Raw genomic sequence first — 15,837 nt, 5'->3', positions numbered from 1 at the left:
TTTAATAATTTAATATTTTCATGGTCAAACACTTCAACTTTTTTTTTTGCGTGTGTGTGTGGGGGGGGGGGATGACACCATAAGTTACCAACCACCCTGTGTGTCACCCATGCCACTGCGTAGGAGTATACAAGAAATCATTTTTAGTTTCAGTTAAGCTATCACCTTTTCCTCCTGCCTCAATACCAAGGACAATGCAAAGTGCAATTCCTAAAATAAAGTAGGTCCTTGATTAGTGATTAAGTTTATATGTTTTAATTTTTGAAAGATGACAAATACTACTCCTTGACTTGCACATGCTGCCAGCATGCTTCTGTTTCTCTAATTTTATTTTTCTTTTCTTCGAATCAGATATCTGTACGCATGTAGCCATCGTGCAAGAAGTAAATGTTGTAATCAATTATCAGAAGTTGAAGGAATACAATAAATTTTAACCTTGTAAATAATTTAAGTAAGGAATAGCGCATTCAGGAGGAACTTGAAAAAGCATGAGATCACTGATCACAACAAAATTATGAAATTGTCTTCATTTCTCCCCAGGATTGTCTGGACGATTCTGTCAAAACAGGATGAGAGGTACCAGAGCTGTGAAAGAACTCCCCCTCTCCATTTTCTGATCCATCCAAGTTTATTGAGAAGACATAGCACTTGAATGATTTTACAGTCAATTCCTCTGAAACTGCTGCCCATGCAATTTGACACCCATTGCAGCACATCTTGACAGGAGGGCTGTTAGAAATTCCTTTTTTTGTTTTCTCTTCTTTGTGGAGGTAATCTCCACGCAACCCCTGCAGTTAAGCTTGAAGGTGTAGCCGTGCATCCAGCCGTTGTTCGAAGCTGTAGCACGGAATTAACATAAGTAACACGGAGCTGTAATTGTTCGGAATTACAAGACTGGACCAGGTTTTGCTTAGAATTTTGCCCGAAGGCCCTATCAGCATGGGCAATGCTGGAAATTTCTGCCCTGAAGTGTAGGTGCATAACGTAACTGTGAAGCCCGACTTGTTGCACCCGATATTTGTGATATGAACGGTTGATTCACCTTTCGGGTTGTTCATCTGATTGGTGGGCATGTCAAAGCGGTACAATGTCTGGTCCATATTGACTGTGTTGTAATTTGTGCAATCAAAAGTTTTGCACTTTTTTTACACAGTTCAGAAAGCAGGAAACTTCATTCCTCCTGTCTTCAGGGTTTTTTTTTAGTAGTCGGTATTCCCAATTCTCATAGAGACGTTAAAACGCTTTTTAATATCCGCTATTTATTGAGTCGTTGCTTTGGAAATCTTCAATGCTTTTGGCCAATTTTTATGGCTTGTTTGGCAAGCCATAAGGCTCGTAGAGTTCTTCGTCCTCCATCAGATAATGGCTTGCAGTCACTACCAATTTTACGTATCTTTTTGTTTTTGGCAAACTTGTTGATTGCAAGAACATCTTTCTTCTTAAACGAGTCCTACAAACATTTTTGATCAAGTTGCAACTCACTCGTTGTTTTGTGGAAAAAAGATCCATTAGCTTTATGCCAATGCAGTACTTCCAACATTTTTTCCAGGTTGAAGCTCTTCCGAGACATTTTTGAATAGAATAGCAACGTCAGCGCGATTTGTGTACTCCTTCCACCAGGAGATTGCTTTCTCCTTTTTAATTTGGTGTACGTCTCGTCACAATGATTTTGTCCTTTTCTTATTTTTCAAGATATTGTTTCATCTATTTTTTTCTTAATCTACAATTCTCGATTTTAGTATTGAATGAAAAATAAATAGTATGAAATAAAAAATCCCCTAGGGCCCATCATAGCCCTCAAGGGCTGTTGCGCCATTAAAATCAAATAAACCAACCAACCAAAAAGAACATTACAGAAATCAAAGAGAAGTGGAAAAATTGTTATCTATTCGGCTCGTTAAAAATTGTTGCTTGTTAAATTTGTTTATTATTTGAGCTTTTTAAATGAAATTCATGTCGTCCACATCAGGAAAAATCACATATTTTTTTCAAATAGATCACCTTAGAAGTATTTTCCTTGACAGCCATATATTTGCCAATAAATTCTTTCTTACTTTCTTCCCCTTAGTATAATGCTTCAACCCAGGCACCTGTGGTTAAACTTTGCTTCATAAGCACATTTTTAATAGTTTCTGTTCCAGATACTGAATGGAAACTTTCTTTTTTTATTATATTTTCTTGTTTTTTAATTCATTACGTTTAGGCTTTCTGAAACATCTTCGCTTGTCAATACTTCCTGTATTTGCCTTCACACGTTATTTAGTTTTTATTTAACTTTATTCATGCAGATAATTGTCAAATTTGAAGCTTTTGGTGAAATTGCTGACAATATTGCACATTTCAAATCTTTACAAGGTGAGGAAATTGTGCTTTGTGATGTCTACTTTTCAGATTGAGACCAGGATGTGTTCTGAGAATTTAATAGTACATTAGAGAAATTGGTAGCATCTGATTGCAATCAAACACAAATGTGAGGACCAGCTACAAGCTGGGCCCAGCTAGGCTAGTCCTGCGTATTCTGAGGAAATTTATTTTGTGTGCAAGTGCATACAAACACGAGAATAAGTATACCTCTGGTTTATTTATTACGATGGAGCAAAATTTATTTTATATAGTCATGGGATTGCATATTTTTATGTTTCAATTATTTTAAATTTACCAGAAATGAATTAATAATCATTTAAAGGAAAATATAAAGAGTATGCTCCATATTATATCTACTAAAAGCAACTTGCTGAAATGATAAGCCTAACCACATACCTACCCATTTTCAAAATATGAAATCAAAAATAGAAGAATTAATTTTTTTTCTTTCCTGTAAGTTGAAACAGCAACAAAAATGTCCAGCTAAATATATTATGACACAGTAATAAAAATTCTTCAAAAATAAGGAGCTGGTGATAGAAGTTTAAGCAAATAAAAAACATGTGATTTAAATTTATATACTTCAATTTAAGGTGTTACCACTCATTAAGAAAGAATATGTTGAAAGGAATCTGGGTATTTAACTAAGGGACTGAATAAAATCCCCCAAATCTGGATATTCTATGAAAGAAAAAAAAGAGGGAGGGATTTTTTCATCTCGCAATGTAACATTATAAAACATATGTATGTATATGATTTTTAAATAGTTGCTAATTTTTTGAATAATAGTACATACCTGCATTTTTATCAAAAATCAGATACATAAGTCTTAATTGGTGCTAGTCATAAATTTCTCAACCTTTTTAGGTGCCTGGTCCAGCTGTTGACTTGGGCTTGGAGTTGACCCTGTATCAATATCAGACCTGCCCATTTTGTTGCAAAGTGCGTGCTTTTTTAGATTTTTACGGTATACCTTATAAAGTAGTTGAAGTTAATCCAGTCATGCGGCAGCAGCTCAAGTTTTCTAAGTATAAGAAGGTTCCTATTCTTATTGCTCAAGAAAAAGGTTCTTCTGTTAAGGTATGTTTTCTTACATTATTTTATGAAGATAAGTATAATATTTATGATGTACCACATTATGTTCATGCTAACATGTCCTAGACTGAAGAAAAATTATTTTCACTATCAACCTTCTTACGGTGCTAGAATATTTCATGCACCTAAGGTTTTCGGGTCAAAAATCACCCCTGTTGTAATTTACATTATTATCAACGTATAATCCCATTTGATCTATGTTTGTAATGTAATAATAAATTTATATTAAATTTTTATACATTTATATTGTCTATAGCAGAGTACCAATTTAATGAGCCGTTCTGTATTTACCAAATAAGAATGCAGTTGTTCAAAACATTCAGTCTTGAAAATTCCTGCTACATTTCAGGCAACGGAATGTGAAGTAAATTTTTTGCATACATTTAAATTTTTAGCTGGTTTTAAAGCAGAAAAAAGCCAATAAATGCATACAGGTCGGTGCGATTCAAATTCTTCCAATTGGCACTGTTCCGTCGAGCTGGAGATTTGTCGCCCATTATGTTTAGTGGACTGTAATTATTGTTCATGAAACTTGACCCAATAAAATTTTGCTAATGAGCTTTTAATAAACTTCACAAAGACATCTAATTATATACATTAATTTAAACTTGAAGAATTATGGAATGGGCTTCAAAGCGAAATATATTAATGCCCAAGTCTGAAATGCCTTCTCTCTCAGGCGTCCATTCATCAACTCTGTTTACTTCCGAGAAGCAAGCTCGCGCATGCGCAAACAGGCACAGAATGTTTTATTTCCTTCTACGTAACTATTTCTTAGTGTAATATTTGCAATAGTTGAAGGACAAAAACACCACAAACACAGAATAGTTGATGTCAATTTTTAATGGGGTGAATCTTGTAGGTTCTGAAGTCATGTTTACAATATTTTCTACTTCACCTCTTCCACGTGACACCAGTGGTTCTGAATTCCACTCAATTTTATCATCTTTTCTAACAAGACTTGTCGTCTGAATCGTCGCTTGGTCACATTCGTCATTGGATAATAGTTCGCTTCAAAAACATGATCATCGATTGTTGACACTAATTCTTTGTCCAACACAGTAAGCATTAACTCTTTGATTTCATCTTTAGTAAGTTCGCGACTACGACATACCATATAGTAAACTTTGAAGAGTTTCTCTCTGATCACGAAAGAAGTACCAAGAAAATTGAATTCGATTACAGAAACGAAGAAGACTAAGAAAATTTTACCGGAACGGCAAAACTGAAGTCTTAGCAAAAATTCACTGTAGGAAAGATGGTTGATCACATTGAAGAGGAGTTCGTAGAATACTACAGTCGTATATTCTTTTGCTTTCTCTGCAGTTGGATGGATCACAACAGCGATGAGGGTTTCCTTCAGAGCTAATCCAGCATTATTCTCAGTGCAGGGTGAAGTTTCATCAGTTGTTAAAAAACAATTACTTGAATAAAATAATTTAAAAAAATAAATTCTTGGATAATTCATTAGACAACATTCTTGACTTTTTATTAATTAGTATGATGATTGTAGATATAGTTCTTTTTTGTGCCTTTTTCTTATTGGCATGAAAAGCTTACCAATTACTTTTCTCTCACACATCATCTTTGGAAAAAACACAGCAACTGAGAAAAACAATAATTCACATCCTACAAAATGAAAATGGCTAAGGATGATGTCTTTCTTTAATCCAATCACAGCATTGGAATTTAAAACTGACATTTTTCCACGCCCTGCCGTCTACGCCATTACAGAACTGTGTTCTTTATTATATTAGCAGACATATACTACATAAGCTGGTGCTGCCACCTTACGTGCAATTAGGTTGTTAAAGTGATTTTTTAAAAAAATGCACACAAATTGTTGAGAATATTAAATGATTATCATGCCGTGGATCGAAAACACATTTATTAATGTTGAAGAAACTATGTACATAAACAATGACAAAATATGTAATACTTAATAACCAAAGAACCAAAGCTGAGTAAGCACATAGACTATTTATAGTTTTAGTTCAGGATTAGTAAGTTAACCAATTAATATGCTTCTAATGTAAAACAACCAATGAGAAATAATTAAATAAAATATAGACAAAAGAAAAGGATTAACTTAAGAAAATTTAGGAGCTTCAAGTAAGCCTTGACCAATAGCAAAACGTTATTGATCCAAGTTTGCTTTAACCAATTAAAGTGCGATTATAGATATTTCAACACAAATGAACTTTAACAGTCAAGGTCATTTTTGCTGATACCGACATTGTTGCACTCACTTTAAAAAATATTGCACTTCTGGAATGCATTTTTTATTGTGGCTTCAGACACATCATTTCAAGCTTTTTGAACCCAGTTAATGGCAGTTTCATATGTAGCACGTTTTATTTTGCCGGATTTAGTAAATTTTTTTGCTCCATCAGACAGCCGCTGTTCCCACAAATTCCTTACCTTGGACTTGAAAGACCTGTTAATCCTGAGGTCTAGCGGCTGCAGTTTTTTCGTGAGCCCTCCGGGGTTTATGGCAATGGTTGCAGATGCAACTTTGAGGGCATTTTTCATTTCGCCCTGGTCCGCTTTCATCGAGTCCATTAGGAGAAAAGCTTTGGGTTAAAAAAACAAATTTTTCAGTTTTCGGCTCACACTCTGAAGCTATGACAACATCACTTCCTCGTTCATCCAACCCTTAGGATTGACTCGAATTTCCACACCTCTCGGAAAATTTTCTTTTGGGAGTGTTTTCCTTTTGAAGATTACCATCGGTGGTAATTTCCCACCATTCGCTGCACAGCACAAAACAACAGTGAATGAAGTTCACTCATTCCCAGTAGTGTGTATAGGGATACTACTGGTCCCTTGAACATCGACGCTCCTGGTGGGGGAAACGTCGAATTGCAACGGAACTTCGTCCATGTTGAAAATTAAGTCCGTAGTAAAACTGTTGTCGCGGGTGTTTTTTTTTTTTTTTTGCAGTACACGAGGAAGTCTTCTGTTTTTTTCTCCAGTTGGGTAGTTTCTGCCCGACCGTTAAACACGCATGGACAGCCAAGTTGCTTCTCTTCATGAGCCGGTAACACCACCTGGGCCCCGCTGTGAAGTTTTCAATGCTCATAGCACGAGCAATGAGTTTTACCTTCAGTCTGATGTTTACCTTCGAGACAGCTTTTCCATTCTCTCGTTCTGCCAGGATCCATTGATACAGCTGCTTCTCTTATTCCGGCCAGTGAGGCTTTCCACGTCAATCCACTCGTTTCTTACGGTCACAAGTTTCAAATTTGGACTTGTTCTTTTTCCATAACCTAATATTAGATTCGTCGACAGAAAAAAGTCTTCCTGCTTCTCGATTCCTGACCTCAATAGCCTTGTCTATGATTTTTAATATAAAGTCAGCCGTGTAATTAACATGCTTTCTTTTGCACGACAACATCACGAATTCAAGATAGACCATTGCAATATTTCACCACGCTAAGTAGGAAAACACAGAATGTGAAATCGCTAGCGACGATCTTGCTTGCTAAGTTCCTTGGACCGTGACATCACGGTGAGCGGAAGAAAAACCTAAGCAAACTGTGTTAAAAGGTAACACCTCACACTTACTAGCTACCTATCGGCGAATTATAGGAGATCGCTAACTGTTCAAAAATGAGCTCTTATTGGCTGGCGAGTTCGATTCAAATGTCAGCGTTTGATTCAAATTCATACTTCTCCCTGCTATGAAAAATATTGAAAGTATTACATAACTTATGGAAATTATGACAAAGAAAAACTACATATGCATGGATTTAACAAACTAATAGGATTTCTTAAGCAGAATTAAATTAGTTAGTTTTTTTTTTCTATTACGCCTGTAAAATTACCTTAAAATCAAGCGTCTATACAGAGAATATCCCCTTAAGGCACCTAAATGCATTTGACAAATTACACCCCACAGGAAAACCAAAATATTTTTTGTGTGTTAGGAAAAAAAATTGCAGGATGGTTGTTTATACCCGTCTTCTCGGGTAGGGAATTCTCCACTGGAACACAAAACACCAAAAATTTCATTCAAAAAATTGATTTTGATGAGTTTTATCAAAATCAAACTCATCAAAAAGAAATAGTGTCTGACATTGACCTGCATGACTGAAAAAACATGTGCTATGCTATTTTTTCATCATTTTCAGTCTTTTGTTAAAACATTGGAGAAAGGGAGTAATTTCTGTTTGTCTCAAACGGATCTCTTCTTTCTCTAACTTCTTTAAATTAAGAAGAATAAGGTTAAATTTGCCTTCAGTTGCATTTCTTACAGCTGCATTTTCTGTTTCTGAAGGAAATCTGATATTTTCTTTAAAAAAGTGTGGTAATCATCCTTCAAAGAATCCTTGCTAGCACAACTCTATGAAAATGACTTATTCGTTTCTGAAACAATCTACTTCTTTTTCAGTGCTATTTTTTTTTCAATCACATTTATTTCTTTTTCAGCTTTTTTAGCTGCAGGCTCCATAAAATTAGCGAGTGACATCTGTCCCGCACTCTTTTTGTCACCAGAGTAGTTCTGATCATGTTTTCTGTTAAGGTGTGAACCATAGTTATTTTTGAGCAATTTTTCATTTCAAAAATGGCGCTTGACTTTCCGTTTGAATGAGTTAAAATAAGAATTAGCGTGTTAACGTTCAATATCTTCTGGCTGCAGACCAAATTATTCAGAACAGCAAAACTATTCAGTTAATCGAAGCCATACAGAATAAGTGCAGTTAAATTTTTCCAATAGTCTTTAAAAAGACCATTTGCGGTTGTGCTCACTAAGTTACTGAAAGAATAAAACAGGTTCCCGCTTGAACCTTCCATTCTCTAATAAACAGGAGCGAAAGAGGCGGCTAAAAAACACTTGTGCGTATGCATCCAGTTTTTTTCAGAAATGGCGGAGAATCGTTAGGTCTCCTGCTTAGAGCAGAAGATTGCAATTCAAGAATTGAAATAAGTTTCGTAGTTTCGTGTTTAAAAATTTTGCAAAGCTTTTTTTACTTGAATTTTTTTTTTTGAAAAGTTTAATAACAAAAGTTTTCTCGACGTAATAATAAACATTTGGTTTCGATTTACCTAAAATAGTATTCAATTTTGAGTTGAAGCCTTCTACCCTGTTGTTTGTAAGATGTCTATCATTCGATGTATTCGAAATATCAATAGGTAAGTTTGGGATCATTCCTATAGTTTTTAGTTTGGCACAAATTTTGGATTTGTCGCCAAAGGCAAATCGCAAAATGAAAAGTGTTGGCATAATTAAAGTTAAGTTTAAAAATCCAAAGTTTAAGAGATTTAAACTAAGCCAACATTAACCGGCCGTGTAATGTCAAGTTGGAGACAAGCAAAAAACATGTTTCAGAAAAATACATTTATTAAATATGACTAGAACTATAATACAATATCCTCATAAAAGAACTCCCCCAAAATATCACAACAAAAGTGGTTCCAATAAGTAAAAGAAAAATGTCACCAATCAGTCGATGAAGTAAGTGGCCAGTCCGAAGGATTCACTTCCAGGAGCACAGAAAGTCTTCCGGAACACACTTCAGGAACGCCCTTAGCAGGAAGGCAACATTAGACAGTTCGGAGATTCAGCGAACATCTCAGGTAGAATTTTAGGAACTCACTTCCCCGGCATTATCAATTGGCCGGACACAACACAAGTTTTTCTTCACCTGGACTCATTCTAATTCCAGGACTTGGAAAATTTCAATACTTGAAAAGCACGGTGAATATTCATCACCATTTACACACCACTAAAAAACCCCGCTAGCATCGCGGGGAGAAACCCCCCACACGTGAGCCGAACTAGGCTTCATGATCAAAACAAAACTGGGGATCGTTGAAAAGTGAAGAGAGAGAGAGTGCTGCCACTCACCTCAATATATATGTTTCATCAGCCAATGAGATTCCATGCCTCGATGACGTCACCACACTAACTTCTACTTCCACCATCACTCATTTGTTTATTCCACTGCCGCGAATATTCGTACTCCTCTCCATAGCACGTGCAGTCAACAAGTGGAATTATTTCGAATCAATCAGGTGACAACTCAACTTTTTCTGAATCGACACATCGAGACATGCAATCTTCAATGGATTTAGTAAACAGTCGCAGCGTTATTTATGGCGTGGGGGAATTGTCGATTGAAGTGTTAGCACCAACTGGTTGAATTCTACTTTTACCAGACTGGGCTTAAAGTAGGTAACAATTAACTTTAAAATATTTTCTTTAAATTATCGGCTGTGGACTGAGAATAAAAATAAAATAATATTTTATGCCAACAAAAAGCACATCCTGAAATTTTGGTACAAGGGAAAACTTTCTTCATAGCTAAGGACATTGCTGCATCAAAATTTTGTTTGATCTACGTTAGAACCCACTGTGGAGTCCACAGTGTGGACACCATTCTTTGATGCTTTTCAGCATGCAGATGTATGTCGATTCCATTCTTAGGTAAGAGTGTATAAAACACTGGATAATTCCAAATTTCCGAAGTCTACTTGAATGGTATACAACCAGGGTTGGCAAGTTTCTGCCGGAGTGGTTAAAACCACTGGTAGAAACCGGTTAAAACCGGCATGGCAAAAACCACTTTCTGCCACATTTTCGGCAGAAACTGGCAAAAACTCTCAAAATGACAAAAAAATAACTATTGACAGACAGTAGAAAATGCATGGAAAAATAATTGTTAACCAAAGCACAGTTTAATTTACAATATTATCACAATTCAGAATCAAATGTTACATTGTTTGGACCCTGCAGTTGCTTCTTGGAAAAGGTGGTTCCAAAAATCTAAACAGTTTCTCAATTTAATATGCACAAATGAGAAACTTTAGAATATTCTTGCAACAGAAGAGCTAGCAGGCAATGCATCAAGGAACAAGCAATATTCATAAAACTTTCAAATTGTATATTTTTTAAAACTGGTCCATCATGCAGTAACTAGGGTAGTGGTAAAAATTCGACTGGAAAAATGAGTTTCGAGAAGTGGGGCCAATTTGTTTTGCAAAGCTGTGATATTAAGTACAAAATCTAGATTAATATTGGGAAGTAAAATTTGGCAATTTTTTGAAGCACATTATAATTTCAATCACAAGCAACTTAGATGAAGCTTATTTGCGAGCAAATTACAAACAGCAATGCCAGTTTAATTCTGTATGTCATTCCTCTATCCTAAGAACCCATATGATTTTCGTCCTTTGTTAGATTAATCCAAATATTACGAGCATCAGCAATTGAAAAGTTCCCTTTCTGAACTAAATCAAGGGCACTAGCATAACATTTTATTTTTTACAATGATGAAATGAAGTTTAATTTTTTAGTTTAAACAAATATTATTTAGTAATTACTTTAGTTTTTTAAAACAATTTTAAGTTTTTGCCAGTTTCTGCCACTGGCACGGCAAAAACTAGTTTCTGCCGGCAGAAAGCCAACTCTGTATACAACTGAGAGCATTGCTAAGGGCATCTTTTATATGTTCCTCCAAAAAAAGGAGCCACTCCTTGCTGCAAAATTCTACATGCTTCAGTCTGAAAAATGATTCTTTTATCATTGGTGAGTGGTTGATAATTACAAAGCTCGAATTGTCTGAAAATTTAGTAAGATCTGGAGGAAATTGAAGAGAAGTTGCATCTGGAAAATTTTTGCTTGGTGCCCAAAACTTTTTTTCTTATTTTACATAAATAATACTTTAAATTGTAGCATACTTAGGCATTTCCACTACATATTCTTTTTTGTTAAAGATATGAATTCTTCACGGTATATTGAATCAACTGGTACCGACAATTAAATGGTGTACACATATATCCATCCAAAGCCAGAAATGCTTTTCCACTTTGTTTCTAATTGTTGGGTACCGTATATACTCGCGTACAAGTCGATCTCACGTATAAGTCGCCCCCCCCCCCCACCTTCATAGAAAAAAATCGGGAAAAAATTTGAAACCCGAGCATAAGTCGACCCCCCACTTCCGAAAGAAAAAACAGCAAAATATAGAAATCTATCAAAAGCCTTCAAACTCGGATTCCGAATCAGAAGCGCAGTAAAGTTCGCGGAAGTCCTTCTTGTCAGCATTAAGTGTAGTGGAATTGGAATGACTACACCACTAGTAGAAGTGAACCTACAAAACATGTCCACAACCTGAAGTTGAAGAAAATAAAAACACTAGGAGCTGTTTTCCTCAATGGAAAAATCTGTATTTATTATCTTTAGAGATTGCTAAAGTTGTAGTACAACATCCTTATTAGTATTTAAAAACATTTTGAAAATAAGTACAGTGGCTCCCAAAAGTCTTCGTACACCTACGACTTTCAACGAAATAGGCCCCAATCCATTGGTTAGAATTAATATTTCGGAATAGGTATTTAATTATAAAATCTATGATCAATTTTTAACAAAAGTACATGAAAAGTTTTTAAAAAATATTAAAACTTAATTTTTTAAAAATCAAAAACCAAAAAGTGCCGGAAATTTTATCTCACAAAAGTCTTCGTACACTTTATAAAATGTCTATATATTATTGAATAATCTAACTTTTGATTAAGTTATTAATTAGTAGAATATCATACAGTATTCATAACACATTTTAAACGTCTGGGAATAGATTTCTTTTTTTTTTTTGCGTAATTTCTGAGTAAGTGTTCAACCACACTTCGAGTCTCACTGTTTCTAACTCTATTTTTGTCTTCAAGCCCTATTTTCGTAATCTAGCCTCCAGATATCTCTAAATACGTTACATTAAGTTAAAATCTGGAGATTAAGAGAGTATTTTCTAAACTTAAGGACAATTTTCGAGGCACTAGACGCAAACGTTGAAAACCGTGTGCTTCTTATCGTTATCTTGATAAAAAACGAAGTTGTTTCCAATAACCAAATTTTTGGCTAAGAGTTCAAAATTGGTTTTTAAAATATTTAAAGGAACAGCATGATTCATTATTTCATCAAAAAATTACAAACTACCAAGTCCTGATGCTGATATGCACCCTCACGCTAGAACACCTCCACCGTCCTGATAAACTGATCCAAATAAGTTCTTAAGATTAAGTTCCTAATTTCTTCTTCTACTTACAATTATACAACAATTTAACCAAAAATGTTAAATTAATGTTTATCTGTAAGTAAGACATGATTCTAAAATGATTTTAGCTTATTTATCATTGATTTTGCGACGAAAAGCGTAAGCTTTCTGTTTTACGCACGACCAGGAAAATTTCTGCGGGAAGAGGTCCCATTTATTCCAGCTAATCAGAGAACTTGGGGAATAATTTTAGGTGAAAATTAAATGTAAAATGTTTCATTTAGCTCTGCAGAAACTTTTACAACACTCAAATGTGTATTTTTCATAATTTTTTTAACTTTAAATCTCCGACCACGTTTTGTCAACTTTGCCGGTTGACCTTTTCTTACCTTGTTTTCGGTCCGATTCCTTTCTTTAAAGCATTTTATCGAGCACTTTACTATACAACCAACTAAATTAACTAATTTAGAGACATTTCAAACCAATTTACCACTACTGTGGGAAAAAAATTCAAAATTTGAATGGTGTTTGCTGTTTTTTTACGAATACCAGCCTTTTTACAGTAATAAGCACAATATTAAGGAATAAATAAACAAAAAATTAAAGCCAAATGACTTATAAGGGTCAACACAATGCAAAAATATTAATAAAACGACATATGATAATTTTAATCATGAATTTATTCGAAAATATTTGAGTGTACGATGACTTTTGTGGCGTGTTATTTCTCTGTCTCTTCGTTTTCTGACCCATTTCGAAAAAAAGATCCGTCAATATTTTGAAAAAACCAATGGGTTGTATTTAGAATGACATAGGAATGATGTGAAAAAAACATTGAACTTCATATTCGAATTCAGTTTCGAGTTATTTTGGTTTTACTAAAAAATTTCAAAGTGTACGAACACTTTTGGGAGCCACTGTATATCTGCCGCTATGATACAACGAAACAAAGTTCAATTTACGAGCATGCTGGTTCCATAGAATATAAAGCATCTTCATACATACAAAATAGGCCTAAAGGCATTTCAGAACTTTATAATTAACATCACGTTGTAGACTATCACGACCTGCCAGGAGTAAAGAGCTCTGGCGGGCATCAGAAATTACGACAAATTACAACATGCAATACATATCGGCAATGAGAGGTAAGAGAGAGGGCGAAAAAGATCGCCCAAAGTATTTAAAGTCTTCACATGGCTTTCGAATCAAGAATATGCAAAAACACAAGATGTGTTGCCAATGCAAGAAAGTTAAAGATGTGTTGCCAATCAAAAAGTAACTCAATCTAAAAAAACTCTCTCGGTTATAAGATACAATGAACTGGTGACTCGGTTCACCCAAAAGTTCATTCATTTGACTGAGTTATCGCGACCGATCACACGAATGATGTCACAACGTGATGTTTACATCGAAAAAGGATTGATTCTGCATGATGCAAAAACGTATTTTTAATGATTATTTTTCAAATTAAATGATTCTTTCACTTTTTGTAAAAGTTTAGATTAAAAATCTAACACTTCTCCTTCATCATATCATCATAAACTTCGTCCACTGCAGCATCGGAATCGACTCCGTGTCGCTGTTGGCATTGTCACTTAATAATTCATCGTCCTGTGTACCATCCAGCTCGTTGCTGATGCAGCTTTTTGAAAGCTTTAATCACCATTTCTTGGGGGATTTCGTCCTAAGCGTCCTTAACTCAACGGGCGACCAACGCTATATCTGGCTTTCTTAGGTTGCCGCCCTTGGTTGTTGTGGGCAAACCGGAGCTTATCCATTTTGCCCAGTACTTCTGAACATGGCCCTTAAAAGGCTTATTAAGGCACACGTCGAGGGGTTGAAGCACAGATGTCAACCCCCCAGGAATTGCGGCAAGCATTGTTTTGTGCTTTTTCGCTTGTTTTGAAGCAACGTTTGAACGGTGCACAGCAAACATATCCCATACTAAAAGGGAGTCCTTGCACAAGGAGGCGCCGGGCCTTTGTTCCCACACTGTCTTTAACCAGTCGACAACTCCGTCCTTGTTCATCCAGCCACCACGCCAGGAGGAAACACTACATTTTTCGGGAGGGTTTTTCTCTTAAAAATGATTTCAGGCGGTAGCTTGCCATCATCGGCCAAACACGACAGCACCACGGTGAAATTATTCATATCCAGTTGTTTTTATTAGGACAGTTTTTTCCCTCTTTGATTTACTGTTTGGTTTCCTGGCAGATCAAAAGAATTGGGGTCTCATCCATATTTGGGAAAGTTCAAATTGAAACTCCTGCTTCTTGCGTATTATGAAACGCTGAAACTCCATTATTTTATGTTCTAGGTGACTAGGCAGTTTCTGCGCAATTTTAGTACGTTGTCAAAAGCACGACCCGTGTTGAGTCAAGAGTCACATGCACCATCTGTCTGATGCACAAAAAGCGCTGCCCGGAGCAACAAATGCTTTTTCTTTAGCAATTTTCTGCGCATGCAAAAGTGTGAGCATTAAGTGTAGTGGAATTAGAATGACTACACCGCTAGTAGAAGTGAACCGGCAAAACATGTCCTCAGCCTGAAGTTGAAGAAAATAAAAAAACACGAGGAGCTGTTTTCCTTAAGTAAGGAAAATCTGTATTTATTATCTTTAGAGATTGCTGAAGTTGCAGAACACCATCCTTATTAATATTTAAAAGACATTTTGAAAAATAAATATATCAGCCGCTATGATACAACGAAACAAAGTTCAATTTACAAGCAATGCTGGTTCCGTGGAATATAAGGCATCTTCGTACATACAAAATAAGCCTATAGGCATTTTAGAACTTTTAAATTAACATCACGTAGACTATCGCGACCTGCCAGGTGTAAAAAGCACTGGCAGACATCAGAAATTACGACAAATTACAACATGCAACACATAACGGCTACGAGAGGTGAGAGAGAGAGCGAAAAAGATCGCTCAAAGTATTTAAAGTCTTCACATGGCTTTCGAATTAAGAATATGCAAAACACAAGATGTGTTGCCAATGCAAGAAAGTTAAAGATGTGTTGCCAATCAAAAAGTTACTCAGTCTAAAAAAACTCTCGCGCTTATAAGATACAATGAACTGGTGACTCGGTTCACCCAAAAGTTCATTCATTTGACTGAGCTATCGCGACCGATCGCACGAATGATGTCACAACGTGATGCAATGTTTACATCGAAAAAGGATTGATTCTGCATGATGCAAAAACGTATTTTTAATGATTCTTTTTTTTTTTTAAATTAAATGATTCTTTCACTTTTTGTGAAAGTTTAAATTAAAAATCTAACAAAAAGAATTGCTGTTCGCGACACAGCGTAGCCATTTTTACCGCAATCCAAAACCCAATCATTGAGGGCTTCCTCCAGTTTTGCAAAAGATGCAGTTCC

General features: G+C 35.5%; 1 protein-coding gene across 1 annotated transcript in view; it reads left to right on the top strand.

Moving 5' to 3' along the window:
* The window catches only part of LOC129229587 (prostaglandin E synthase 2-like), a 41,346-nt gene that overhangs the window by 6,214 nt on the left and 19,295 nt on the right, over window positions 1–15,837 (top strand). Inside the window, exon 2 of the mRNA XM_054863924.1 lies at window positions 3,232–3,444. Coding sequence (XP_054719899.1) covers window positions 3,232–3,444 — 213 coding nt within the window. The remainder of the gene's footprint in view (window positions 1–3,231; window positions 3,445–15,837) is intronic.

The sequence above is a fragment of the Uloborus diversus genome, chromosome 9 (genome assembly GCF_026930045.1).
Source record: "Uloborus diversus isolate 005 chromosome 9, Udiv.v.3.1, whole genome shotgun sequence".
NCBI classification, from domain to species: Eukaryota; Metazoa; Arthropoda; class Arachnida; order Araneae; family Uloboridae; genus Uloborus; species Uloborus diversus.
This window is presented reverse-complemented; position numbering and strand designations above follow the sequence as displayed.